At 32.7% G+C, this 25,187-nt stretch overlaps 5 protein-coding genes and 2 non-coding genes across 7 annotated transcripts in view; 2 read left to right on the top strand and 5 right to left on the bottom strand.

Annotated features, from left to right (window-relative positions):
- The window catches only part of LOC123706701 (mitoguardin), a 45,960-nt gene extending 39,735 nt beyond the window's left edge, over positions 1 to 6,225 (bottom strand). The window contains exons 1-3 of the mRNA XM_045656054.1: positions 5,889 to 6,225; positions 5,555 to 5,711; positions 5,345 to 5,482 (exon numbers count right to left, since the gene is read on the bottom strand). Of these exons, the coding sequence (XP_045512010.1) occupies positions 5,345 to 5,482; positions 5,555 to 5,711; positions 5,889 to 5,984 (391 nt within the window). The 5' untranslated portion in view covers positions 5,985 to 6,225. The remainder of the gene's footprint in view (positions 1 to 5,344; positions 5,483 to 5,554; positions 5,712 to 5,888) is intronic.
- On the bottom strand, positions 2,351 to 2,422 carry Trnap-agg. Its single transcript has one exon. It is a non-coding gene; the product is annotated as a tRNA-Pro (tRNA).
- On the bottom strand, positions 2,780 to 2,851 carry Trnap-ugg. The gene has a single exon. It is a non-coding gene; the product is annotated as a tRNA-Pro (tRNA).
- A 169-nt stretch (positions 6,226 to 6,394) lies between the features above and the next one.
- Positions 6,395 to 9,000, top strand: LOC123707198 (F-box only protein 42). Its single transcript, XM_045657054.1, has 3 exons — positions 6,395 to 6,936; positions 7,008 to 8,191; positions 8,267 to 9,000. The coding sequence occupies exons 1-3, from the start codon at positions 6,777 to 6,779 to the stop codon at positions 8,747 to 8,749; spliced, it is 1,827 nt and encodes a 608-aa protein (XP_045513010.1). The 5' UTR covers positions 6,395 to 6,776; the 3' UTR covers positions 8,750 to 9,000.
- A 24-nt stretch (positions 9,001 to 9,024) lies between these two features.
- On the bottom strand, positions 9,025 to 12,474 carry LOC123707197 (pre-mRNA-splicing factor syf1 homolog). The gene is made up of 2 exons (XM_045657052.1): positions 11,748 to 12,474; positions 9,025 to 11,552 (listed from the first exon to the last, which is right to left on the bottom strand). The coding sequence occupies exons 1-2, from the start codon at positions 11,784 to 11,786 to the stop codon at positions 9,063 to 9,065; spliced, it is 2,529 nt and encodes an 842-aa protein (XP_045513008.1). The 5' UTR covers positions 11,787 to 12,474; the 3' UTR covers positions 9,025 to 9,062.
- A 102-nt stretch (positions 12,475 to 12,576) lies between these two features.
- LOC123707196 (peptidyl-prolyl cis-trans isomerase G-like) lies at positions 12,577 to 22,763 on the top strand. The gene is made up of 9 exons (XM_045657051.1): positions 12,577 to 13,393; positions 14,477 to 15,669; positions 16,126 to 16,280; positions 16,759 to 16,834; positions 17,739 to 17,905; positions 19,236 to 19,331; positions 19,883 to 20,000; positions 20,395 to 20,672; positions 21,722 to 22,763. The coding sequence occupies exons 1-9, from the start codon at positions 12,840 to 12,842 to the stop codon at positions 21,929 to 21,931; spliced, it is 2,847 nt and encodes a 948-aa protein (XP_045513007.1). The 5' UTR covers positions 12,577 to 12,839; the 3' UTR covers positions 21,932 to 22,763.
- On the bottom strand, positions 22,621 to 24,356 carry LOC123707199 (probable alpha-aspartyl dipeptidase). Its single transcript, XM_045657055.1, has 3 exons — positions 24,020 to 24,356; positions 23,365 to 23,928; positions 22,621 to 22,784 (listed from the first exon to the last, which is right to left on the bottom strand). Exons 1-3 carry the CDS (start codon positions 24,175 to 24,177, stop codon positions 22,721 to 22,723), a joined length of 786 nt encoding a protein of 261 aa, XP_045513011.1. The 5' UTR covers positions 24,178 to 24,356; the 3' UTR covers positions 22,621 to 22,720.
- Positions 24,357 to 25,187: the final 831 nt, after the last annotated feature.

Below are 25,187 nucleotides of genomic sequence, written 5' to 3'. Positions count from 1 at the left end.
AGAGACGTGAAATACAAATATTAATACATAATTTATGAGCTAGTAGTTCTACCATGAGCTTGATGTAATAAACACTGCAGTATATTTGTATTAAACATACGAAACTTACGTACGCACTATTTTACGTTGGATATGCGCGTGGGAGTGGACGTCAATAACATTGACTCTTACCCTCAAATTTTTCATTCTTTACTGTAAACATAATGTATTGCCATACAAATAAACTAAAAAAAAACACAGAAAATCGGAGGCTTGTATCTGTACAAAGCATAAGGTATTCAAAGTAAAAGTCGTGGAAGTAGATTTGATATGTAGGCCAGTACAAATCTATATAAAACTTCTTTGTTTATTATTATTTTTATATTCATGCCTTTTTCCCGAAGTAGAAGGTAAAGACCACTGATCTCTACTTGTTACGGCTCTTACATATATCTCTTGCTTTATCCACTTTCATTGTGAATGTCATTCACTATGCTCGCGCGGAACTCTTTTTTATCTTTTTTCTAACATCTCCTGGATTTGGTCATCTTCCACGTTTACCTTGTATATCATTCATCTGTTATAAATGGTCACATATAAAACTTATTTAACCTATATACACCCGTATGTATTCGATTATTTACATAACTTAATGTTTCGAGTGCTTCTTAGCAGTCGGTGTTGGCGAGAAACTTCCACATCATCTTGACTTATAACTATTTGATATTACAATTAGAGTCTATCGAAATGACATATTAACCTTGAAATATTTGCCGCTAAAGATGTTTCAATTCACGTTCATGTCAAAAATAGACTTGATTTTTGACGATCCTATTACAACTTATTACTTGCGTAGTTACAAATATATTACAGAGTAAACTATTCATATAACTTTCGTAATGATATCTTTATTTCCAATATTATTTCACAGATATTGTATAGCGGACACTATATTAACATATGAACACGCATCACTTTATTAATGTTTTGTCACGCTCATCTACATTTAAAGTGGTATAAGAGCGACAAGGCCAAAACATGATAAGACTCACAATAACGTGAACAAGTATATAATATTTATGTATTAAATAAATAAATAAACATAATAAACGAGTAAAGGTTACGCCGCTCTTTCATTTGGCAGCCTTTGGCAAAGTAGTACAATAATCCTTATTAACGATTGCCTAAATAACACGACTTTGGCATTTGTTAAGACCTTTAAAGCCTAATAAATGAATGAATAATAACCAGTATACATCTACCACAGATCAACGAAGACGCGCGTTATCTCTTTCATGTATATTTCATCTTTGAGTGTGACGCTTTCTCAATTGAATTATTCATATGAGAGTGATTCGAAAATAGAACACTTCTAGAGATATAGATATATATATTATTATGCACTTCGAAGGCATATGAAATTAAAAAACGAAAGAACGAACTTACAATATCGTTGAGCAAATATAGTTTATCAACCGGTTATTAAATAGTTGAGGAAAATGTAAAAAAATTGTGCTAAAGGAATACCAAGAGCGGAAAATCAACAGTGTATAGGTACTATAATTAAGATAGGACAAGACTTTATCTATTATTTCAGTCTCAGTACGCACGACACTACGGTTCTAAAGGTGATCTGGATAATTAAAACAGGTTCTTAATATTCGAAAAAAAAACATTATTAAACTGCATCACCATTTTACGACAACAATGTATATTAAAAACTATCTTATCGTTTTAATATGGCGCAGAACGATATCATAATTGTACATAAACTACTTGCCAATTTCGTCTACTAATTCATTATGTTGGACCTGTTTGCTCAGTTCATCACTTGCTTCACTACTTTACAAACATTAAAAAATTTAACTAACAAACATTTGTAAATATAATTAGGCACATAAGGCATACTACCCACTAACGTTGTTAGAAAAAAATACTGTCAAAAGAAGAGATGTGAAATGTTTTTTAAGCTATGAATAACGAAATTCATCAGCCACAAAAAAAATATTTTCATTCTTCGTATTTAAGACAAATAAACAAGCCCGTTATGAGACATTACAGAAGCAAAAAAATTACAAAGCCTTAGGCCATGTAGGTTATCTTTTGACTGGAAGTGATTCTCATCCCGAGGACATATTTTAGCTAAAACCAGCTCAAAGGAACCTCTTAAATTATTCCCGTTGCATGAAGGGACGAAAAGGGGCCAGTCAGCCGAGCTTCCCCACTGTTTACTAACGCACAATCAAAGGAATCATTAACTCAGCGTGTACGTTAAAGAAAATATAAACTATGCAAGGTTTTTGTGTCACACATTGTAGAGTGTATTTATTAAATCACGTAATAAAATATGAGAAAAATAAAAAGATAATCCGGGCTCGTCCGGGATTTGAACCCGGGACCTCTCGCACCCTAAGCGAAAATCATACCCCTAGACCAACGAGCCGGTTGATATATTGATTGAAATTTTGGTATAAGTTTCAAAGCTATAAAGATATACATGATTAATTCAAATGTTTACGACATCGTTAAGAACAACATACCGGTTATATTGACTAAATCAAAGGCCAAAACACATTACTTATTATTAATATTCAAGTAACGTTTGAAACATTTTTTATACACATATGGAGTACATATTTATATTTAAGATTTTTATTAAAATAACATTTTAAAGTAGGTACGATAAATTAATTTTATTAGATTAAAGTAAAAGCACAGTTTACCTAAACCGTATGTAATTAAAATACATAATTATACTAATAATAAAAAATACATTAAGAAAAAAGTTCAAAAGAAAATCGGGCTCGTCCGGGATTTGAACCCGGGACCTCTCGCACCCAAAGCGAGAATCATACCCCTAGACCAACGAGCCACATTGCAATACATCGAATTTTATGATCCAAACACATAGTTATAGTTAAGAATTGTTATTAATTTTTATTGTATAATATATAAGTAACAAATGCAAAGTTTTAAAATAGTATTTCAATAAATGATTATAAAGTGACATCTAATACTTTAGTCTTAAATTATTTGAATCAAGCACGTGTTTATAACTAATATGGTGATCAGCATCATTTAACTTTGTGCAGCAGGATTTCTCAATTTTTTATCATATAAATATACTGAGATGCGGAAAATCGTCGTTCGTTCGGTCGGTTAAAAACTATTAACGTAACTCAGCCATGTATCGTATACCTTCAGATTTTGACACAAATTACCAGCAAATAGATATACTTAATGTAACTAAAGAATGCTTAAAAAATATTTAAAAAACCTCGGGTATATTTTATTAATAATGGCTTTGTTATTCTTCCTTTATATTAAATATTTATTATAATGATCAATGAATCAAGAACTTAGAACTCAGTATGAATTTGTACTTTTTGTATAAATAGGTAAAACTGTGCTTTATGTTTATGTTTGAATGAGTATTGCATTTTTGGCTTTTGTATATAATGTATTGTTTGAATATTGTTTAATAAGTCGCTGTAGGAATACTTTATTAAAATAAAATAAAGATGTCTATAATTATTAATATGAAAAAACGTCTCTAAGCTAACTGCGAGACCGATTATGAAAAACAAGACAATTACATTTCTACATAATCCCTAAGTAACATAGGCTATATTTCTTCTAGAAATATTTAAAACTGCTAGTTCAGCAAAATTAAGGACCATTTATTATTACTTACGAAGATTTACTTACGATAAAATACATATCTATAATGACATTCTCGACAAAAATAAAAGACAAAGGTGCAATGTGACCCCCGAATTAAAATCGAGTATGTCATCATCACTGCTGACATGCGTAATAGGCGAAATACCAATGAATAACCATCACAACGCATCATTTATCGCAAACATAAAGCTGTATGTACGAATTTTCTTTAACTGTTTGTTAAAAAAATTGTTGGATTTGTTTAATTTAAGCTTTTTTTAATTGTTAATAATGTATATTTGTCTTAGATTCATGACCTTCACTGTATTTTTTTTACACTAAATAATTAATATATAATTACACTTACACAATATACTATCATAATATGTCTAATAGCCCTGGTGCTATTACAAGTGTAATGGCAACTCTCGTATTCCATTGTTACTAGGCGTGGAATATTGATAATTTGATCGCGTTAGTCTAAATAAATTAAAAGGCGATCTTCCACGTATTACATCTAGGAAGAGTCAATAAAAATAATTAGAAGATATTCATAACGTACTGAGTACTTACAGACTAAAGGAATTTTAATAGAAAATATTATCATACGGTGCGCACGAGATAAAGAAGACGCTCGTGGTACGTGATGTTTATATTAATTCATGTTTTAGCAGATTAATATGAACGTTGAAATCTAGACAAAGACATTGTTTTCATCTTGCGTCAACGGCATATAAACCCAATAAAATACCTAATAATGGTAAGGCACATCCCTCAACGTCGAGGATTCGAATCATGGCAGTGATAACTTTCTATATGCGCGCAATTGCGTACCGAGGCAAATGAAATAAAAACTAATAATCGTTGACGTCACGAAAACTGAGTTATAACGAAAAAGTGATTGATATAGAAGAAGCAGAAATATGAAATATCCGCCTCATATCCTTGGGGTACCGCTATTTTTATTTATTATTATTATTATATATTAGCATAAACGGCAATTGGACTTTTCAATATAATTTCAGATTTTAGACAAGAATTAAAGTTTTCTGCATGATGAAGGGATGCCTATACTTGCATCTAATTAGATAAGTAGATATTATATTGTAAGAGTGGCCAAACTTCGAGCTTATTAATTGCAATATTATCCAATACAATTCACAAGGTTTAAGTCGGTTAAAACTGTTATTCAGAACTATAGATAGATCTATCAAGTAATTTATAAATGACACTTTTCGTTAACCCATAGCCTAATTATATAAAAGCAGTTTATTCAAATGCTGCATTCATTTTCTGAAGAAATTAGTTAATAGATGAAATTGTCTTTCAGCGCAATCTATCCTTTAGGCGTCATACCATAATAAACTTTACATAACATCGAATTCTGCTACTGAACAAGAGATGGCGCTGTTAAAAATACGTCATAAACTCACCTTAGAAGATGATTATTAAATATTTGAACCTGGCTGAAGTATTAATTTTTAGAAATAAATTTGTCAGCTTTGGTGCGATAAATATTCTATTTGCCAAAAGATGGCGCTTCAAAAACTTACCACAATAATTATAACCACAAGGCTTTATTATTCTTGAAATATTAACCTAAATAAAAAATAACATAAATATAGGAAAATTCTTAATTTGAATTTTTACTCATAAAGTAAGCTACAAATAATGAATAGTCAAATTTTAAAACTAAACTCACCCATAACACCAAGCTGCTGAGGAGATAATGGGGCAGCATCGCCCCCTCCAGAACCAATTGAACCTGAAGCCATTGACAGCCGCTCACTAAAGCCCAATGGGCTACTTCTACCACCACTGCTAGCGACTGACCCCATACCTAAAATAAATATTCATATAACACAAACTGAATTAAAGAAAATATTTATTGTAAATTCAAACTAGCGTATACCTCCATTAGGACTTCGCATCCTTGATAATCTTTTGTTAATAGCCCTTTGGATTCTGGGATTGAAGATTGGCTTGGCTCTTTTCCGAGCTAAATATCTGGATAATACCCCTACCACAACTGCACTTGTACCAACTACCCCAATACTCCACAAAATTACCTAAAATAAATCATATGTAGCTTAGCTTACAAACAAACAACTCAATTAATTCATTCCAAAAAAAGTTTTTTTTAAACTTGACTTAGATTCTATTCACAAATGTGTTTATAATATACTATAAAGTTATAATTTAATTAAGATACAAAAGTATTAATGTAAATCAATTGATATACATACCTTTTGTGAAGTGGTGAGTTGTATTCTGAATGATAATGTCTGTTGAAATTGTTTTATTTTGTCCATTAATGGACTGGCTTGAATAATATGCTGCATTATTACCTATTTACACACAAGGTTCGACCTTGTAACGAAAATCAGTTTTCTGTGTCTTAAAGTTCCAGGTTAAGGTTATCTTGAATTAGTAAGTGAAACTTAGATACATTTAATGTTATACTATACTGTATTAGTGCTATTCATCCTATTTTTTGTCTCCGTATTAATTATACAATTTAGTGCAGATGTTAAGGTGACATAAGATTTGTTTACTTAAATTTCCCGGAATTGGTTGCTCTGGTGAATCACTAATCACAAATCTGACTGCTGTGTTCTGACAAAAGTTGACAGTCGACATCTAAACATAAAATGTTCAATTGATATTCTATTCAGTATAGATAATAGACATACAGAGAAATAAGAAATTAAAAGATATATCTTCTTATCTACTTAGTCTGTGTTGAAACACATATTTTAAACAATGAAAACAAAAAATTATAATATTTTACTAGATATCTCAAATTAGTTCGATCTTATAATAAAGTTAAGAACTGCCTAAAAATTAAAAGAAAATACTATGGTGCGTCGCCCTGTACTAAAACCTATAAAATATTATCGCTCCGAGAGTTAAAGTCCGAAAAAGTGATACGGTTTATTTAAATTTTCAGCAATCGCTTTCAAGTTTATATATTTTCAAAATCTTGCTGAAGTCGAATTATTTTGATAAATTACTTATTATTATGCGCAGCTGATAAATCACGGTATTCCTTTACCGTCAATCTTACGACTAGCTAGGCTGATATTATTGTAATACACTTCTATACTTCTGATGCTTCCGTTTATACTATTGAAATGGAAATAATACATGAATCTCTGAAGTTACAGTCTCTACAAATTGGCATTGAAGATCTACCTGATGAGGTCCTTGAATTTATTTTAGGTTTTTTGCCACCATACAAAGACTTACAGAATTGTATGTCTGTTTGTAGAAGATGGTGTGACTGTGCCCAAAGTAAGTACATCACAATTTTTTCCTTTTTCTGACAATATCTATAAAAATAACTTTGGTATATTTTTTTACAGATGTCTTACGAAAAACATCAATTAAATTGGTAAAGGCTGTTGGTGATTTTAATATTCTATGGAAAAATATTGTTTCTACTGATGTTGTACCCACTATTACTAAAAGATTTTCCCATGCTGCTTGTGTCTTGGAAAATAATATGTATGTATTTGGTGGATGTACAACAAATGCTACATCATTTAATGATTTATGGAGGTTTGATCTCTCTATGAGGCAATGGATTAGACCTCTGGCAACTGGAACATACCCTGTTCCAAAGGCATACACAACAATGGTAAATTATAAAGCATGGTTAATTGTTTTCGGAGGTTGGACTTATCCATCACTTTCACAGTACTATCAAAATGTCACAATGTTTAATGATGTACATTTTTACTGTGTGAACACACATAAATGGATGCTTATAAGTGCAGCTAACGCCCCTCCGCCAATGGCTGGACATTCTGCATGCATTAGAGGTGATGAAATGGTTGTATTTGGAGGGCTGGTAATGTCAGCAGTACAAAACTTCCAAATTCAATGCTCAAATGATGTTTGGGTATTTGATATTACTACATTCACATGGAGAAAACAGCCTACAACAAAACCGAGGCCACCTCCCCGATATGCCCAATCCATGATTAGACTTGATAGTGACAGATTAATGTTGTTAGGTGGGGTGCAAACACTACAAAATAGATTTGTATATAGTGATTGTTGGATATTAACAATGAAAGGTCCAACATGGACTTGGAAAGAAATAGCTGTTAGAAATAAAGAGTGGGCTTCAGCAAATATTTGGTGTAACCCTGCTTGCAAAGTTGGAGATAAAGTGGTCAGTTTAAGTAGAAGTAGAAATGGATGGAACACAGCTAAACCTATGGTTACATCAGCAGTAAGATTATCAAATTTTAACAGACCAGAAGGTGCACCAGTCTCCGTAAGAGTTGAACAAAGTTTACAAAGGCCTATAGACAGGGATCAAAACATTAATGGAAGGCGTGGTGTCTTACCACGGCAACTATCTCATAGAGAGAACCAGCTTAATCCTCCTGGTCAGCCAGTAGCTGGGCCAAGTAACAATCAAAATAGGAATATAGACCCTGGTGCTCAAAATAATTTATCTCCTATTTTAAGTCCAAAACCATTATTATCTAGTGATTTTGATCATAATAAGAAAGAGTCCACATTAAGGAGGAATAAGGTAGGTCATCTTATATTAATGTTGTAAAATTAACATGTTATTTAACATAATCATTTTATTTGTCACTCATTGCAGAATAAAGGAATGAAAATTGTTAGACAATTACAGGAAGCTAATAAATATAGGATGGCTGCTTTTGCTTGTGATGCTGCTCAAAATGACCCACCACCTGAAAACGATCTAATCAATCAAAGACAGATTGCCCACTTAGAAAGATTAGAGGCCAGAAATGGTGAGGATGATCAACATGGCAACCCACCTCAAAGACAACCAGCAGTTAAAAAAATTAAGCGTAACACTTTAACTATGCATGTACTAGACATTTCGACAGTAGTCAATGGAAATTCAATGAATTATGTCTCTTGGTTGTGTCCACGATTGGGAGAGATTAATGGAGCACCTGAAGAACTAGTGATGTATTCTTTAGTTAAAGGCAATGGAGAACTTATAATGTTTGGTGGTGTACATAATGATATAAGTGTTCCAAATTACATTGAACAGCAACATGTGTATTCAAATTCTATTCATTTTATTATGCCACCACGAGACATTATATGAATGTGTCCAAATCACAAGCTTGATGGCCTATTTATAAAATTTGTAGTGTAGCTAAAGAAAATAATAAAATTGTAAGCTTAAATGCACTACTCAAAATTACTATAACACAAAGTATTGCTTGAAAGGCTTGTGTTAATCTAAAAAAAAGTAGACTTTTTATATTAAAAAAAATTATGATTAATTCATGCAATTGCAAAAATCTGAATTAAAAAGTAAATGTATATATTATCTGACCTTACATGTATATACTTAATTAAAATAAAAGAATGTTATTAGTTAAACTTTTATTTGTTATGGAAAATATGATATTTTATTAGTTTTCTGGCAACAAACCACCAAAAACGGCAGCTGGAATTTCTTTCTTTTCAACTGGTGCTATTTCACTTTCATCTTCCTCTTCACTGTTTTCTGATGCCTCGTCAATGTCAATTTCATCAGGGTTCACAACTTTATCGGAACTATCCTTAAGGCCTTGGGTTTCTCCTCTAACAAACATAATATTTCCTTTACTTTGAACTGCCATTTCCGCTGCTTTAGCTTCTAACATTCTCATACCATCTTTCATTCCTGGTGCTAAATCAGATATAGTGCCTGCCGCTTGTGCTGCAGAACTTAGCATTTGTGCAGACATCATATTGACCTGTGTATTATATGTGGCTTGCACACTTCTCTTTATTCTTAACATTTCACGCATAGTATCTTCATTACCATGTCTAACTTCAAACTCTTTCCAAGTGTTCCAGAAGTCTGCTGTAATCCTAGGATCACACATTTGACTACAGTGGGCATAGATTGCTCTAGCTCTATCTATTTCTCCAAGACGGGTTTCCATTTCTGCAAAGCGTACGCACATTTCTCTTGAGTTTCCTTCAGCTAATGTTTCTATGGCTTTTTCATATATTTGGCGTGTTTTTGGAACACCATATATTTCAGCAGCTTTCTTTATATAGATGTTAAACATTTCAAACATCTGCTCTGGTAGGACAGCAGTTGTAGCACGCTCATATACTGACATAGCATGTCTTGCTAACCCGTGTTCTTCTTCTAACTTTGCATATAATAAAAATATGGATTTTGCAAATTCAGGAGGACAATGTTCTAAACATTGTTCAAACAGATCTCTAGCTCTTTCAAGCTTACTTCCTCCATATCTCTTTAAAAACTTAGTTAAATATGTATTCCATATGTCATACACATTAGGCCATTTAAAAAGTGCAATTCCTTTTTCATAAGCTCTGAAGGCCTCTTCAAAGTAGTTATGTTCTTCTAGAAACAAGCCATAGTTTATAATAATCTGTGGTGTTGCTATTTTTAAATCAATGATGTGATCATAGACAGCCTTGCAGGACTTGTATGTGCCAAAGCTTTCTTCTAAATCTGCATACATGGACCATACTTTAAGAGATTTATATAGACGCATTTGAACTGTTTCATTTTCATCATGGTAGGCAACTTTTCTACTAGGCAGCACAGTTGCTCTTTGCATTAATTTAAGAGCTTCTTCATAGTTCTCATGTCTTATCTCCATTTCTGCCCATTCACACCATACAGAAGCAAGATCATCAACTTTTACATAGATTACTTGTGTTGCTTTTTCAAAAATTAATCTTGCATCTTCTATTTGATCATTAGTTTCATAGAATTTTGCAAAACCTACCCACAATGTATGCAACTTTCCAACAGCTAATTTAGGGTCAACAGTTTGAACAGCTTCTGTGTATGTGTCAATAATTTCATGAGGTTTTCCTTCATACAACTTTACTCTTTTATGCCATTCTGCAACATTATGTGGATTTTGTCTTAACAAAACTGAATTAAGTAATAGCAATCTTCTTTCCATCAAATATTCAAATCTTGCCAGCCTAAGTTCTAAGTCTATATCTTCATCTTCACTAGGATTTGTATTTTTAGCAACCTCTTCCATTTTCTTACTAAGACTAAGTTCCTCAAATTGAGCATAAGCATCAAAAACTTGTGTAAAGTCACGGACTGTAGTTACCGTTTGAATAGCTTCCTCATAAATATCCCTTGCTCTTTCAAAGAGACCACTTCTTACATAGTAGTCAGCTATAGAATTCCATAAATGTCCTAACTGGTCCGTATAGCGTCGCAGACCCCCTCTTATAATAGCATCTACATTTAGTGTATGTATTTTATCAGGATTTTTAGATATCAATTCACATAATTCATTCCATAGCTGATGATTAGATTTACCATGTTTTGACTGAAAGTTTTCATTATTAACAATTTGAGCAAGTTTAATAGCTGCTTCATCTAATTTATCTATTGATATCAAATAATCAATGTATTCTTCAGTATCTTCTGGACAGAGCTTTAAGTATCTTCTAAAAACACGCACAGCAGTTTCTGGTATATCATGTTTCTTTAAAAAACCCAAGTACAGAGGCCAAATTCTATGATGCTGAGTTATTGGTAATGCTCTTAATGCACTATCAAAGGCTTTTCTTGTCATTGTTATTTTATACTGGTCTGTTAAAAATGTACAGTAGTCCATCCATATCCTAGGCATTTTATGCATAAAGACCAATGATCTTTCAAAACAATTGTTAACATCTTCATATGATGGATCTATTATGCATTTTCCCCTTATTTGGGACCTTCTTATCTTGAGATAGTTATACCACAATTTAAAGGACCCTGGTAATTCTTTAAGAGCTCGCTCATAAATAAGATTTATTTCATGCTTGGGAGCTCCTTTCTTATGTTCAATATATCGCAGCCAATGTTTAACAGAAAAAGGGTTTCTCAAAATTTCTTCCTCGTATGGCAGGTCTTCTTCACTCTGGAAAAACAAAGTTATTATCATGTTGCACACTTATTAATACAGCACACTTTATGATATAAAACAACCCAAGTGAATGGGAACCTTATAATCTCAAATTTAGTAACTTCTGTAATGGATTATTTTTGACTTAATCATTACAATATGAAATGATAAACTAAAAGCTTATAATAATCTGTACAATAAAATACTCACAAAGAAGATTTCAATTTCTTTTCCATCTAATATAGGCATATTTATAGAATTTTATGTTATCTAAAAGCTGAATAGTAATTTGATCACTTCACCAATATTCATGGATGCATTCATGCAAAATTCATAATAATGAATGCAAATAAGTAAATCATGTGTTTTCAACTAATTAAAAAACTATAACTTAATGCCTATTACGGTTGTAATAGGGCTTGACGCTAGCAACTCAAAATAAGAGAGGTTAAACCTTTAGGGTACTTGGAGTAAAACTTGATACATATATGCGATATGATTGTAGCCTAGTAGCCAGTGATGAGTGATGCCAATTGCCAACTATTACAAAATTTCGCCCTATAACTTAAAATGCGGCTAAAACTCTGATTCAGTGTTGCCAAATGTTCTCGGCGACGTACCCCTATACTAATTTGATTTCCCCCAGAAATCTTCTAGGATGCCCTCACCAAGCGGATGGTGGCATGGGCCATTGTGCGATACTTTAAAGCGGTGGTCATGTAGGGATTGTTGGGAAATGAAAGGCATTACGCAAAGTATCTGTAATAAATAGAAAATGGATTTACATGTTCAAGTTTTATTCGGTTTTTGGTTAAACGAATATACAATTAGTAAGGTTAACCACACGGTTTGTACTTCAATTTAGTTCCAAAATCAGGAACGTGATATATAATAGCAAAATAACAGTATTTGAAATTTCCCCTAAAACAACCCAAATATTCTTTCCCCCTATTCTGCCCCTAATTCGGTTGAGAAACCCTGATAATTTAAATTTCCAGTCTACGAACAGCTTTGAGCTTAGTACTCTGTGGGCTTAAAAAGGAAAACTACAGATAAAAAAATCATAAAACAAAATGCCGGCTATTTTGTTTAGGGAATTACGACTTCAGGCTGAATTTCACCGTTTACATCTGTCGTTTACAATTTACGTTTATTAGCACTTTTCACATTGAAAAATAATAATAAAATTATTCAAAGTAACAGTTGTTCTTTTACATATAAAATAATTTGAGTGGTGATGTATTTGAATTTTTTGATTCAGTGGACTGTAGTTATTATTAAGACTAATGTTTCTCTTTTATAATGTCAAAACAAGGTAAAAGGAAAATTACTGTGGAGTTACCTAAAACCAAGGATTTATCTAATAGACCTAGTGTTTTTGAGCGCCTCGGTACTAAAAAGGCAAGTTCTAGTGGTAAGAAAACTGATTTTTGTAGACAGTGGGTGCAACACGGCAGCTGTGCATACGGTAAAAGTTGCAAATTTGCCTCCACTCATACATTGATCAGTCCTTCTAAGCAACGGGCAAATAAAGATGACCAAAAACGTTTAGCAAAAGATGATCCTAAAAGTCGACTACATTCGACTGTTGTTGTGAGGACTGGTCGTAGTACTGACGGTGAGATAGACAATTGGGATCAGAATGACTTAGAATATGCTGATACTGATGTCCTTGAAAAAAGAAGGCAACAGCTACAACGTGAACTAGAGATACAGTTAAAAATGGACTCTGGTAAAGATATGGCAAAAGAAAAGAAAAAGCCTGTGTCAAGTTCATCATCATCTAGAAGTTCCTCAAGTTCAAGTGGGTCTTCATCATCTTCAGATGGAAGTTCTTCATCTTCATCATCTGGCAGGTAAGAAGTATTTCTTAGACAATAAAGTACAATCTGTATATGTTATCTTTACTGGGCTCACACCAGCAAGTAGTTTATTAGTCAATTAGAAACTTTATGTTTTTAAATATTCTCTAAAGCCTAAAAGATATTATATATACTCTTCTAAAATGCTTCTAATTAAAAATGTATATCATAAAGCAATAATATTTTGTACTTTATTCTTATTTATTTAGATTGTAACACATACAATCTTATTCCATATTTTATTTTCTAAAATATATATTTCTAGAGTTTCACATATACTCTAATTGTCAAAATTTATTATATTTATTATATATATATATATATATATATGTTTATTGTATGTATACATTTTCTAGTTTTTATTAAATTATTTAAGTTTTACATTTTTGTAAATAATTTTGTTTATAAACAAGTTTATATTTACTTAGCATGTTTAGTGTTTACTAGTCATGGTTACAAAACCTGTGCGGAAAGAGAAATGCTATGGCCATTATGCAAAGTAATATAATTCTTATTTCGTTTCTATACACCATATTCACCTTTTCATTACATTTACATTTAAATAAATATTTACAATTATTTCCACATTTAGTATCCAGTGATTACTGTTGAATTATAACAATGTAACATTGTTGTCAACATAAAAATAGGTTATTTGGCAGTGCAGTGACATCTGATCCAACAAGTTCTGTTGCTGCACAGATCCTTAAAGAGGTAAAGTTAGTATGTGTATTATTGAAAGTATCTGGAACTACTGAACTTATTTTGAAATACAATATGTTATTTGTGAGTGGCATAAGCAATATTTAAACACTTAACATTTGCTTATGTGCTAAGGAAGGTTAAGAAACCACACATGTCTTTCTCCATAATTTTATTCAATAAATTTATAAGTAGTATCATTGTATAGAACAAAGGCCTGGCAAAGAAACCATTCAATTTATGGCCATATTTAGTTACATATACTATCCCTCAAATTTTATTTGCCCTTTTTAAATTCTCCGTTATCAATGTTTACGTTTTTATATAATTTAAAGTAATTTAAAAAACTTTATTGCATTACAATTTTTCTTTCAGGGATGCCAAGAAAAAAGCTAAGAAAGGGAAATTGAAAAGGAACTCAAGTTCTTCTTCTGATGGTGATGTACCAGCTAAAAAAAAGTTGGTTAAAAGCGATACAGTTAAAAGAGATAAGGCAGAAATTAAAAAAGGAATCGGAAAAAAGGAAGACAAAGTTTTAAAAAAGTCTGATGGAAGCAATAAAAAGCCCATTACAAAATCTGCCTTAGGTAAAAAGTCTCTATCACCTGCTAAGAAGTCGGGAGGTACTCCACCAATAACATCAAAAAGCTTATTATCAAAAACATCCTCCAAGCACGGAAAATCTCCTCAAAGAAGAGAAAGAAATAGGAGTGCATCTCCTCAATCCTCTAGAGACCGTGAGAAAGATAGAGATAGGGGAAAAGAAAAGGACAAGGAACGTGATAAAGACAAGGAAAGAAGAGGCAAAAGTAAATCACCTAAAAAAGCGAGGTCTAGGTCACCACGACGTTCTCATCCTAAGGATACAAGGCGAAAGGATAGTTCTGAAAGAAGTAGACCAGTGTCACCAAAAAAGCAGTCGAGAAGGGAAACCAGTACTGACAGACACAAGAAACGTTCACTAAGCAGAGACCGCGATCGTCGTAGATCTATGGAGAGAAAAAAAGAAAAACACGATGACAAGGATAGGCATGACCGAAAGGACAGAGGTCGAGATCGGAAACAGGATAATAAAAGGGATGATAAGCGCAGGGGTAGAGAAAGAGGTCTAGCTAAAGATAAAGGGCTAGAGAAACCAAATAAACCAATGCAGAGATTATTACCCAGGCCAGAGGAACGTCTCGCAGCACTGGCTGCTATATCTAACAAGGCAGTAGACAATGAAAAAAATCCTAGAGGTCCTAAGGATCAACAAGATAATCATTCGGAAAGAGGCCGTAAGCAAGATAGGATTGAAAGAGATAGGTCTATAAAACGGGACAGAATGGATAGTATTGACAGGGAGCAAGGTGACTATGACATGGAGCGACCATACGACCATGGAATGGACCATTATGATAGAATGGACAATAGATATGGTAGTATGCCTAGGGATAGCGATAGGTCGCCTGGATATTTACAGGGCAGGGAGAGGCATTATGACCCAGGATACGACATGCCCGGACCTTCCCGATATCCGGAAGACGATGATAGGATGTATGGTGACATGGGAGAACGGGGTGATATAGGTAATACTTTTTTCACAAGAAACGTTGGTAATAAGGCAGAGATAGATAATTACCTAATTGAACAAACTTTATTAGGGAGTAAAGAGATTAAATATCACGCACATAATCAACTAACTATTATCCATGAATAAAAATATCCATAAATTAATTTTTAACATGAGCGTTGGTGCATCATATTTTTTTGACAATTGAAGTGCGCTGCAATTACCTATTAAATATTTTGTACGTAACTCGTTTTGAATGAGATCGTAAACTTTCTATAAAAGTAATAAATTTATGACGAAAGGGGTGATATTTTGTTGATATTCAAGAAATATTCCGTCTATTATTTCGGCTGATCCGTTTGATACTGATTTGTCAACTGCATCTTCAGCCCCCTTACGAGTTTAAATATCACGCTTGACCAATCACAATTGAACGTAATTTCGTGTTATATTCTCCTCCCCTGTTCTTAAGGATACGATGATCGTCGTCGCGACCGCTCATGGGAGGGTCGCTCTGGGTCAATGGACCGTGACCGTTACATGCATCATAAAGATTGGGAAAATGATGATTATCGAGGCTCTGGAGACTGGGGAAGGGAGCGGCACTGGCCAATGCACGATGCGCAGGTTTTTAATATTTTTTTAGTAACGTTATAATTTTCTACCAACCAAATCATTTCTGAGCAGCCAAAACCGATATAGAATAAAATAATGAAAATTTAAATATCATTTGACAGTTTGACGTTGACATTTCTTAAAAGTTGTTAAACGCATTCGCGGGAATGACGCCAAAATGAAAGCCCTCCTAAGCATTCCTAAAGGCACTTTTACTAACTAAATATATATAAGACCTATCTTTTTCTGTCCTTAACTATGTAAGTTAATTCATCTTCTACGGAACAATATACATTTTATGTTTCCTTTTTTAGGCGCTTTATTACAAGAGATTATACTGGAATGAACCAATAGATTATAGAAAGAAAAACCAACCCTGCCCTATCCTATCCCATATAATCCTTGGCTGCCTTAGTCCTCATGGTATGTTTTGTTTGTGTGTTTAATTTAACCATCATTCGTAATGTTTATTGTTTTCTATGTGTTATAGATGAATGATTGGGATAAAGAACAGGATGAAGGTTGGAGGCATCGTCATCCCGGACCACATAGAAATCGTATGCACGGTTAGTTTTAATGAGGGTGGTAAGTCAAGATGCCTTAAATTAGATGCTTAGTAAAAATGTGTATGTAGAAAGAGGAAAACTAAATTTGTATGAAAGTTTGTCGACACTAGCTGTCATTTAAGCCATCTTGACTAAGCCCCGAGTACTTTTTACTTTCAATAGCGTCACAATGCCAGTAGTTTTTTCAATATTCATAACCCTGTCGTACAACTTTAGATGGCACGGTACAAGAACTAAGTTATGATTTAATGTAAGATTCAATATAAGTGACTTTTCATACCCATGCAAAAAACATTTTTACTCATTTTTACACACGACTTCAATGCCACTGTTTGAAATTAAATAATTATATTATTAATTGAATTTGTGGCATGTAGTTGTATAATTATTTACCAAAGACTATTAAGAATTTACGTCTTAAATACAACAATAATAAATGCCTGGTGTTCTACAATACAGCCTTTTAAGGCACATTCTGCCGTACACCAAAACTTTGTAAAACCAGCTTCAAGATTTAGGGGCCTTGATGAAAATAGCGTACGATTCTCTGAAAGGTCGGCAACACACCCGCTATCCCCCAGCGATGCTGGTATCCAAGGGCGGAGGTTATCATTTTATAATTAAATAATCAAATTACTGTGTATTTATTATTCTAACTGTCCCGAAGTATCGTGTTTATAGTTAACTTTTATTCCGCTTAAAGTTCTGTTAAATATAATATCTCACGGAAAAAGTTAGAACTTTTACCGTAAGATATTAATTTTATTAATAATAATAATAAACTTTAAATGGAATTGAGAAAATTATTCTGGCGCTAATTGCCACACTGAGCAGTGTTGTGTTTACTATACTTTTCCCAGTAGGAATATTACTAGATCTGTAGTAACCAAGTTTATAACCTTAGATGATTACAATCGTATGCGAATTGACCACGGACGTGACAAACGAAGACGTCCGGAACCAGAGACAAAAGAGGCACCACCAGCTCATGATGATGACGATGACAAACCTATACCGGACGACCTCAGTGAAATTAGTGATGACCCTGACGATATTTTGGAACGGGATGATGTGAGTATACTCTACTATAAAAACTAGATCTTAATCTTAATCAAAATAAGGTCACATTGAGTTCCTCACATATAGAATAATTTGACTACTTGTTTGTCTTCGATCAACTATTTGTATATGTATACTGATTCGTGTATATGTATATACACACACTATATACTAATTATAGATTGATGATTGAAAAAAAAAACATACTTGGAGATTCTTGACACCCCCCCCCCCCATAACGTACGTATGTATGCCGTAACGTTTTCTGTATCCAATAGTAAGATTCTTTATGCCTAAAACTTACTATTATGTGGTGTATGGTCCTGGAAAGTGGAAAATAATACTAAAATAACGCGTAATTCCATCCCCTCCCCGCGTCGTAACGTTTTTCAAGAGGGACCCCCCCAAATTCGTTACGTAATACTTGAACGCTCCCTATTTTATATTACGCGATTTCAGTCGCTCGTATTTCTTCATGCACAAAAAAATGTGGGGATTGCACACGTTATATTTATGTACTGTGATATATGATGTATAATGATTTGTACACACATATTATGTTCATAACATAGCTTTTTCTTTATTTTCGATTTAAATGCCGAGAATTCGAAAAATCAAGACAAGTTAAACTTGAATTTGTAAATAACGCGTTATATGGGGTCATTACAAGGAGGTTATGCGAGAATACTACTACAACGCGTTTCCTATAACGCGTAACCAATCAACCGTGTTATAGAAAGGATTACTATAAGTAAAGTTTTATCAATCATTGGTTTGTGTGCGTGTTAATAAATTTACTAATTTACTCGTAATACAAGTGAGTTTAAAGTAAATCTGCGTCAAATACAGACAAATTTTATCCCCATCCGTTATAACTATATAAGTCTTGAATTAATTAAACCAAAGGATAGAAGCACACTTTGTTTTAATGATATCCGCGTGGATTTTACATTTAAATGTCATATGAGCACACGCTCGCTTCCGATATAAATCCCCCGAACTGTTATACTCTGTAGAGCATAGAGATTACACAATTTACAGACTATCTCAAACAATATCAAGGCGTATATCATGTAAAAGGTTTCATTTCTCTTGAAATTGACGTTATGTTTGACCGGCTACAGGTCTTAGTAGCTTAGCTTAGCTAGTAGTGGACAAAGTAATGGTTTAAACAAAACTTATCGGATATAAACGCGCATTATATTTTGCCTTTATACAACTCGAGAGCAGTTGCTCACCTATCATTGAAAAGCATTCGAAATATTATTTTAAATAACGAATTTATATCCCATAAATATGTTTTTTAAATATGTAGTACTCGCGTTAACAAAATTATTTTCAGATGCAAGACCAAACTCTGGATGAAGACAGTCAAACGGACAAATTAGAGGATCGTGCGAACGCAAAACCAGATATTGTTGAGAAAGAAAATACACAGGTATATCTTAAATTGTTTTAGAAAATTTTTTATGTTTTGTGTTCGTTATTTGAATGGTTTAGTATTAAATTTCAAATAAGACAAGACATTTTTTCATTTTACATATACAATACATGGATATTTAAAATAAGAAAATTGTTGTAAGCATATTGAAACAATTTCCTTAAGGATAAAACCGAAATTATTGAAATAAAATATAATGGCGCTGTTGCCCCTGGTCTTGGCTTAGATTTATGTATCTGTTTCGTGATTTTTTTCCAATAGACAAAATGGTTGTCAGTATTCTAGGTGTGGGGTGCTATACGTAACGGGTGTTATGCACATGGTCAGAAAACTATGCGTGGCGTGATTCGGACCACCTTGGAACTGTGAGGTTCACGCCCAAGCCACTAGACTGCTCCAACAAAATAAAACCCATTAAACTTATTAAATATTATGTACGTTTATATATTTGTTTATATTGATAACCGATGATGATCATAAAACAGATACATCCTGAGGTCCAGGAGTAAATATTATTTTATTATAAGAACGTTTTTGAACAATTTCAGGACACTAATGGTGCCTGTGAAGATAAAGAATCTCAAGATGGTAAAGATGAAGATGACGTCGCCAATCTTGATTTTGAAGAAATCTCTGACGGCGAGTTGGAAGAGGAAAGGACCAGAAGTATGATTTTTTATAGAGTACTTCTTAATATAGTAATTAGTAATGTAGTTTCTGTCTCAATACTCAAGTTTAAATATTAATAGTTATTATTTTGAAATAATATATAATTTTTAAATTAAAAATGTTTGAGGTTAGTCGTCTTATAATGCCCTTGAACCTTTTATGTTATAATTTGCTTCATAAAAGTAGGTGATCCTTTTGTACCAATTACAATTTAAGCCGGAAATCAAATCAGAGTCGGAGTTGAGACCTAAGTGTGACTCCCGTATGTCAAACACATATTGGATTTAAATAGACCGGAGTCATACTTTGCACTAAGTCTCGACTCTGAATCGTAACCTAAGCGGCTTAATTCAACTTGGATTTGTATATACTCACGTTATAGATTTTTCAGCTGGTCTAGGTGATGCCTTAGGCGTGGACTGGGCCAGTCTAGTTGCAGATGTCAATCGTCGGGAGCAAAAACCGCCGACAGGAGGCGCCAGAGACAGATGGCGACCAGAACGCGTTCTGGCACGCCTCGGTCTGTCCATAAATATGGCAGGGAAGGAAAAAGTCCAGGATATTTTGCAGAAGAATAGCGAATCAATGGAAAGTAAAGATGGATTGACAAATGGAAAACACGAGACGTGTACTGATGTTGAGAGTCTTCATCCGGTGGGTGCTGTTCAGGTAATTAAAAAGTGGTGTTATCTTTTTCTATCATTATGGATATATATATTAAAATTCAGTCTGTTTCATAAAATTTTCTCGCATTTTCTTGGGACTTTTCATATTGTTACAATAATAGAATCAAAATACACTAAACATAAAGAAAAAAAATTTAGAGTTACTGTAATAAGAGCGATATAGTTAACTGAAGCAATTTTTCCTTTACGGCCTATGGGCGTATTTGAAACTAAATACATAGTACCAGAAACATATATTGACGCGATTTTTAAATGGTATAAAGAAAACTTTACGAAATATAAAGTGATAAGGGAACAGTTAATACTAAACGCAAACTAAGTGTCAAGTAAAATCAGTAAATCACTTTTCTGATTGAGACTCGAATTATGCTAATACATAATAATAATAATATTAACATTTTTATACTTCGACAAATTCACTCAACTTGCTGTTAAAGTTAACGTCGTGGCAGCAAGTACATATACAGTGTAAACTCCATTTAACGTCCGTCGATTTAACGACGTGCTTCCTAAAGCGTTGAAATTAATTGGCGTTGGTTGGTTTAGCTTGTCTTCCACACAATGATACATTCTATAGCATTACACCCACTCTCAATAACAACAACAATTGAGTAATTTTTAAGTTGCTAAAATTAGTAAAAACTGCGCAGCTGTGCAAGTTATTTTGTCGCTTTACTATCCTAGCCCGCAATAAACTCGGCTGTCGGCATCATGCATACGGACTTTCTAAGAAATTCGTTCTTTTGTTTACAAATTGGGATTGCTTGCACGTGTAGACTGTTGTTGACCATGACTAATAAGTAGGCATCGATTATCAATACGTCTTTATTATCTCCATTTAACGACAACTCCCTATATGCCATGAAATGCACAGTCCCTTTAGTGTTATATACAGTTTTACACTGTATAATAAAAATTTGTGAGTTGATGAAATTAAACCCGTTCAATCCATGTTGCTCGGATAAAGTATAAGATAGAATAAAAATATTTTTTATCTTACATAACTTTGACATTTCCTATTAATATTTCCAGGTTTCGATGGAAAAAAGAAAACGTCAACGCGAAGTACTTTTCGGTTTGGGATGTGAAATCACTCGCGGTTTAAGTGCAAGGCGTGACCTGGCGTTACGTAGATACTTGTGCCATCTACCGGCTGTCGAAAGAAGTCAATCCCGGGTTACCCCACAGCCATCACTGTTCCAAGCAGCCAGGGCTCTGCTAGAAGCACCGGTGAATGGCTGACACAGGAAATATGACGAAAGATACCCAGAAGATTAGGAACAACTATATTGATGAATATAGAAAAGTAAATACAGAATTGTCTGTTAAAATTACCCCATCTTCCATCGTAATTGACTTCCTTTATTAAAATTATATTTTAAAAAAAGTTAGACGTCAAATGTGATTTGTCTGTTAAAGTTTTAACAAATGACTTGTCTTATGGATAGGACTATATTTACAACCTAGGTGTTGAGGTGTTTTAGACATTATTACTGTAAGAAAAAACTATGAAAAGTAATATTTATGGACAATAAAAAAATTGACAAAGTAGTCAGTCCACAGAACAGCAAGTTTATTCCAAGTAGCCTAATCTCTATTCATGATATAGAAAGAGGTGTTTAATATCTGGTGTAGATTAAATTAAAGTTTAAGTAATTTTACTTTTGACTATAGTTATTAAATATTAGTATATATAATTAGTCTGTCTGTGCACATTGTCTTAAGATTTATGGACTATAAATTCATTAAAAGTTTGAATGAAAACTTAGTGAATATTTTTCTGTGACAAGGTTAAGTTACTATGTGTTAAGATACTGTAATAATTGCCTTCCTGTGTATGTTAGGTGATGGCATGATAAATTTGTAGTATAGTTAAATATATGTCAAAATACTAAAATATGTCATAAATAGAATAGCAAAGAAGTAATAAATATTCATAAAATAGACTTTATTTATATTTTAACAATCAGTATGTAACCATAAAATATTGCACTGTCTTATATAGTACTGTCATCTCTTAGCTGTTATTTTTTAATTACCTTCCAATAAAAATGACACATCTGCACCAACTTTATATTCGGTTTTATCTTTATTCCTGAAAGTTTCACTGAATTACTATTTAAAAATCACTGGCCATAGAAGTAAGATATTGTTGATATAAATGCACTGAGCTTTAGAGTTGAGATTCATATGTCAAACTCAATCTGTTTCTTACTTTAGTCATTGTTCCAGTAAGCCTCAGCTTTAGAAATGGATATCAAAAGCATGAATTGTTGTAGATATTGTCGAAAACTGCAGTTAATTCCATGGAGTGGTTAGTATTTTGAACAGACAGATAGATATAATGAAGGCCTCATTATATTACATAAAAGTTAAACATCTAACTAATTCTAATTCTAACTTTTTGGTAAGCATTATCAGAACTCCACAATCCAACAATGATCCAACAACCACAACAAAACTAAATTTTTAGGGTTAACATATAGCCTATGACAGTTAACATAAGCTTTCTATCGGAAAAAGGATTTACAAAATTGTTTCAGGGATTACTCCCTTCAACTTCACAAATTTTACCTGTTTATGTATTATAGTAAACATAGTCTACTGTACAAGTTAAGAATTCATTCATATAAGCTTACATAGTTTTCCCCTAGTTATATTATTATATTGCTTACCTTTTAAAAACAACAGCACCTGCTGTTCCTTTCAAATTAAGTGAATTACCATTGATATGCAAAATTGAGCCTTCCCTTAAACCTAACACTAGATTAGCATGAGGCATTTCCATGTACTCAGCTAGTCTTTGATCTCTAGTTTCACCTTTATGGGTTGAATTTTCAACATAATCAATATAATGAGGATTTATATTAAAGGGCACAATGCCAATGGCATCAAAGCTTGGAGGATAAATAATTGGCATATCATTAGTAGTATGTATACTTTTTGTTGCAACATTTGTACCAGCACTGCTTCCAATATAAAGTAAATTACCACTGGTCACTCTATCTTTAATAAGTTCCACCAATTTTTTTTCATATAATCGACTTAACAGGAGAAATGTATTACCACCTCCAATGAATATAGCTTTGGCAGAATTTATGGCATCAATGGGGTTGCTAAAAGTGTGTAATCCTCTAACAGTAAACCCCCAAGGAATAATAACATCACTTATTTTTTTGGTATAGCCATCAAAATCATTTTGTGCATATGGTACAAATATTAACTCTTTGACATCATTACTGAAATCACAAAAAAGTTAAATAAAAATTCAATTATTCATGGTTTATCGAGAAAAATAAAAATTGTTGTCAATATTTGCAGTATACTTACGAGCTCAAAAACTTGGAGATTTCTTCTTTAGCGAATTCCAATAAAGAATAGCCGTGGCAGTTAGAAGAAGAAAGCAGTAGAGCCTTGCGTTGAGATTGCATGGTAGAAAGTGTTTTAAATCCAGTTTCTAGAAAATGCGATAAGTTGGAAAGTCCCATTTATCTGTTAATCTCCTAATACTGTGTTATCATAGTATAAAAAATTACAGCTGTTATGCAGTCTTTTTCCAGATAATACAATTTGTAGTCAGGGCAATAAATAAATGCGATAAATATATGATAAAACTAGTTGATCAGTTAGAATCTATATATTAAAGGATATAAAAAAAAAACAAATCATTTCGACATAAATATAAATAAAGTTGTTTATTTCGTAAAAGTTACTGTCAGTGTCAGCTGTCTCTGACAAAGTAATGACTTTATGAAATGACTTATTTAAAAGTATTAATAATAACTCGTAGCGGGAACATAACTGATCGTTTCATAAAATGACTCATCAAAATTCAAAATCAAAGTACATTTTTATAAATTATTGGCCAAGTCGTGTATCATCAAGTTACTTTTATAAGAATTGCAGGTCAAACCCGTTGGTTTTAACCCATTTTGCACAAATTTACATATTTTATTACGTGACATTTACGTATGCATGTGTCAGAAATATTATGTATATTTTAAATACTGCTTCTCGGAAATGCAGAAATAATCCGAATATATTTTACATATACGGACAAAACACTATAGTAAAACAAAGACAAAATGCAAGTTTTGAACGAAAATACTTTTTTACCGGATTGTAGCTATGTTAAATTTAAAATTATGTAAAATAATTATAAGTTTATAATAATAAATAGCTTCAATCCGGTAAAAAAGTATTTTCTTTCAATGTGTTAAAGCTATGTTAACAAAAGACAATACTAAAATGCACTTTTGTTATTTTTGCTTCCGTTTTTCTAGTTTAAATAAAGGATGCAGAATTTAAAAATGTTATGACGACCTTAATAAGTTGGTAATACAAAAGATCGTGATTATAAAAATATTGTCCAGGCTATGTTAAATACCTACAATAACATAGGTTGTATTTATTAGTTTCATTAGTTAAAAAAATAATTATTGTTGTCTAGAGACGAAGCAAAATCTCATAAAACAAAAGTAGCAAAATGTAGCTATAA

This window comes from Pieris brassicae, chromosome 3 (genome assembly GCF_905147105.1).
Source record: "Pieris brassicae chromosome 3, ilPieBrab1.1, whole genome shotgun sequence".
Classification (NCBI taxonomy): domain Eukaryota; kingdom Metazoa; phylum Arthropoda; class Insecta; order Lepidoptera; family Pieridae; genus Pieris; species Pieris brassicae.
This window is presented reverse-complemented; position numbering and strand designations above follow the sequence as displayed.

What these genes read in the sequence shown, in the direction of transcription:
- LOC123707198 (XM_045657054.1), top strand. Translation starts at nt 6,777, where the DNA reads ATGGAAATAATACATGAATCTCTGAAGTTACAGTCTCTACAAATTGGC. An exon ending in ATGGTGTGACTGTGCCCAAA is followed by an intron (nt 6,937 to 7,007) that starts GTAAGTACATCA and finishes ATTTTTTTACAG; the next exon opens with ATGTCTTACGAAAAACATCA. An exon ending in CCACATTAAGGAGGAATAAG is followed by an intron (nt 8,192 to 8,266) that starts GTAGGTCATCTT and finishes CACTCATTGCAG; the next exon opens with AATAAAGGAATGAAAATTGT.
- LOC123707197 (XM_045657052.1), bottom strand. Translation starts at nt 11,786, where the DNA reads ATGCCTATATTAGATGGAAAAGAAATTGAAATCTTCTTT. An exon ending in AAGAAATTGAAATCTTCTTT is followed by an intron (nt 11,553 to 11,747) that starts GTGAGTATTTTA and finishes TTGTTTTTCCAG; the next exon opens with AGTGAAGAAGACCTGCCATA.
- LOC123707196 (XM_045657051.1), top strand. Translation starts at nt 12,840, where the DNA reads ATGTCAAAACAAGGTAAAAGGAAAATTACTGTGGAGTTACCTAAAACC. An exon ending in GGCCAATGCACGATGCGCAG is followed by an intron (nt 16,281 to 16,758) that starts GTTTTTAATATT and finishes TATGTGTTATAG; the next exon opens with ATGAATGATTGGGATAAAGA. An exon ending in TTGAGAAAGAAAATACACAG is followed by an intron (nt 19,332 to 19,882) that starts GTATATCTTAAA and finishes GAACAATTTCAG; the next exon opens with GACACTAATGGTGCCTGTGA.
- LOC123707199 (XM_045657055.1), bottom strand. Translation starts at nt 24,177, where the DNA reads ATGGGACTTTCCAACTTATCGCATTTTCTAGAAACTGGATTTAAAACA. An exon ending in ATCTCCAAGTTTTTGAGCTC is followed by an intron (nt 23,929 to 24,019) that starts GTAAGTATACTG and finishes TTGTGATTTCAG; the next exon opens with TAATGATGTCAAAGAGTTAA. An exon ending in GGTGCTGTTGTTTTTAAAAG is followed by an intron (nt 22,785 to 23,364) that starts GTAAGCAATATA and finishes TGAAACTTTCAG; the next exon opens with GAATAAAGATAAAACCGAAT.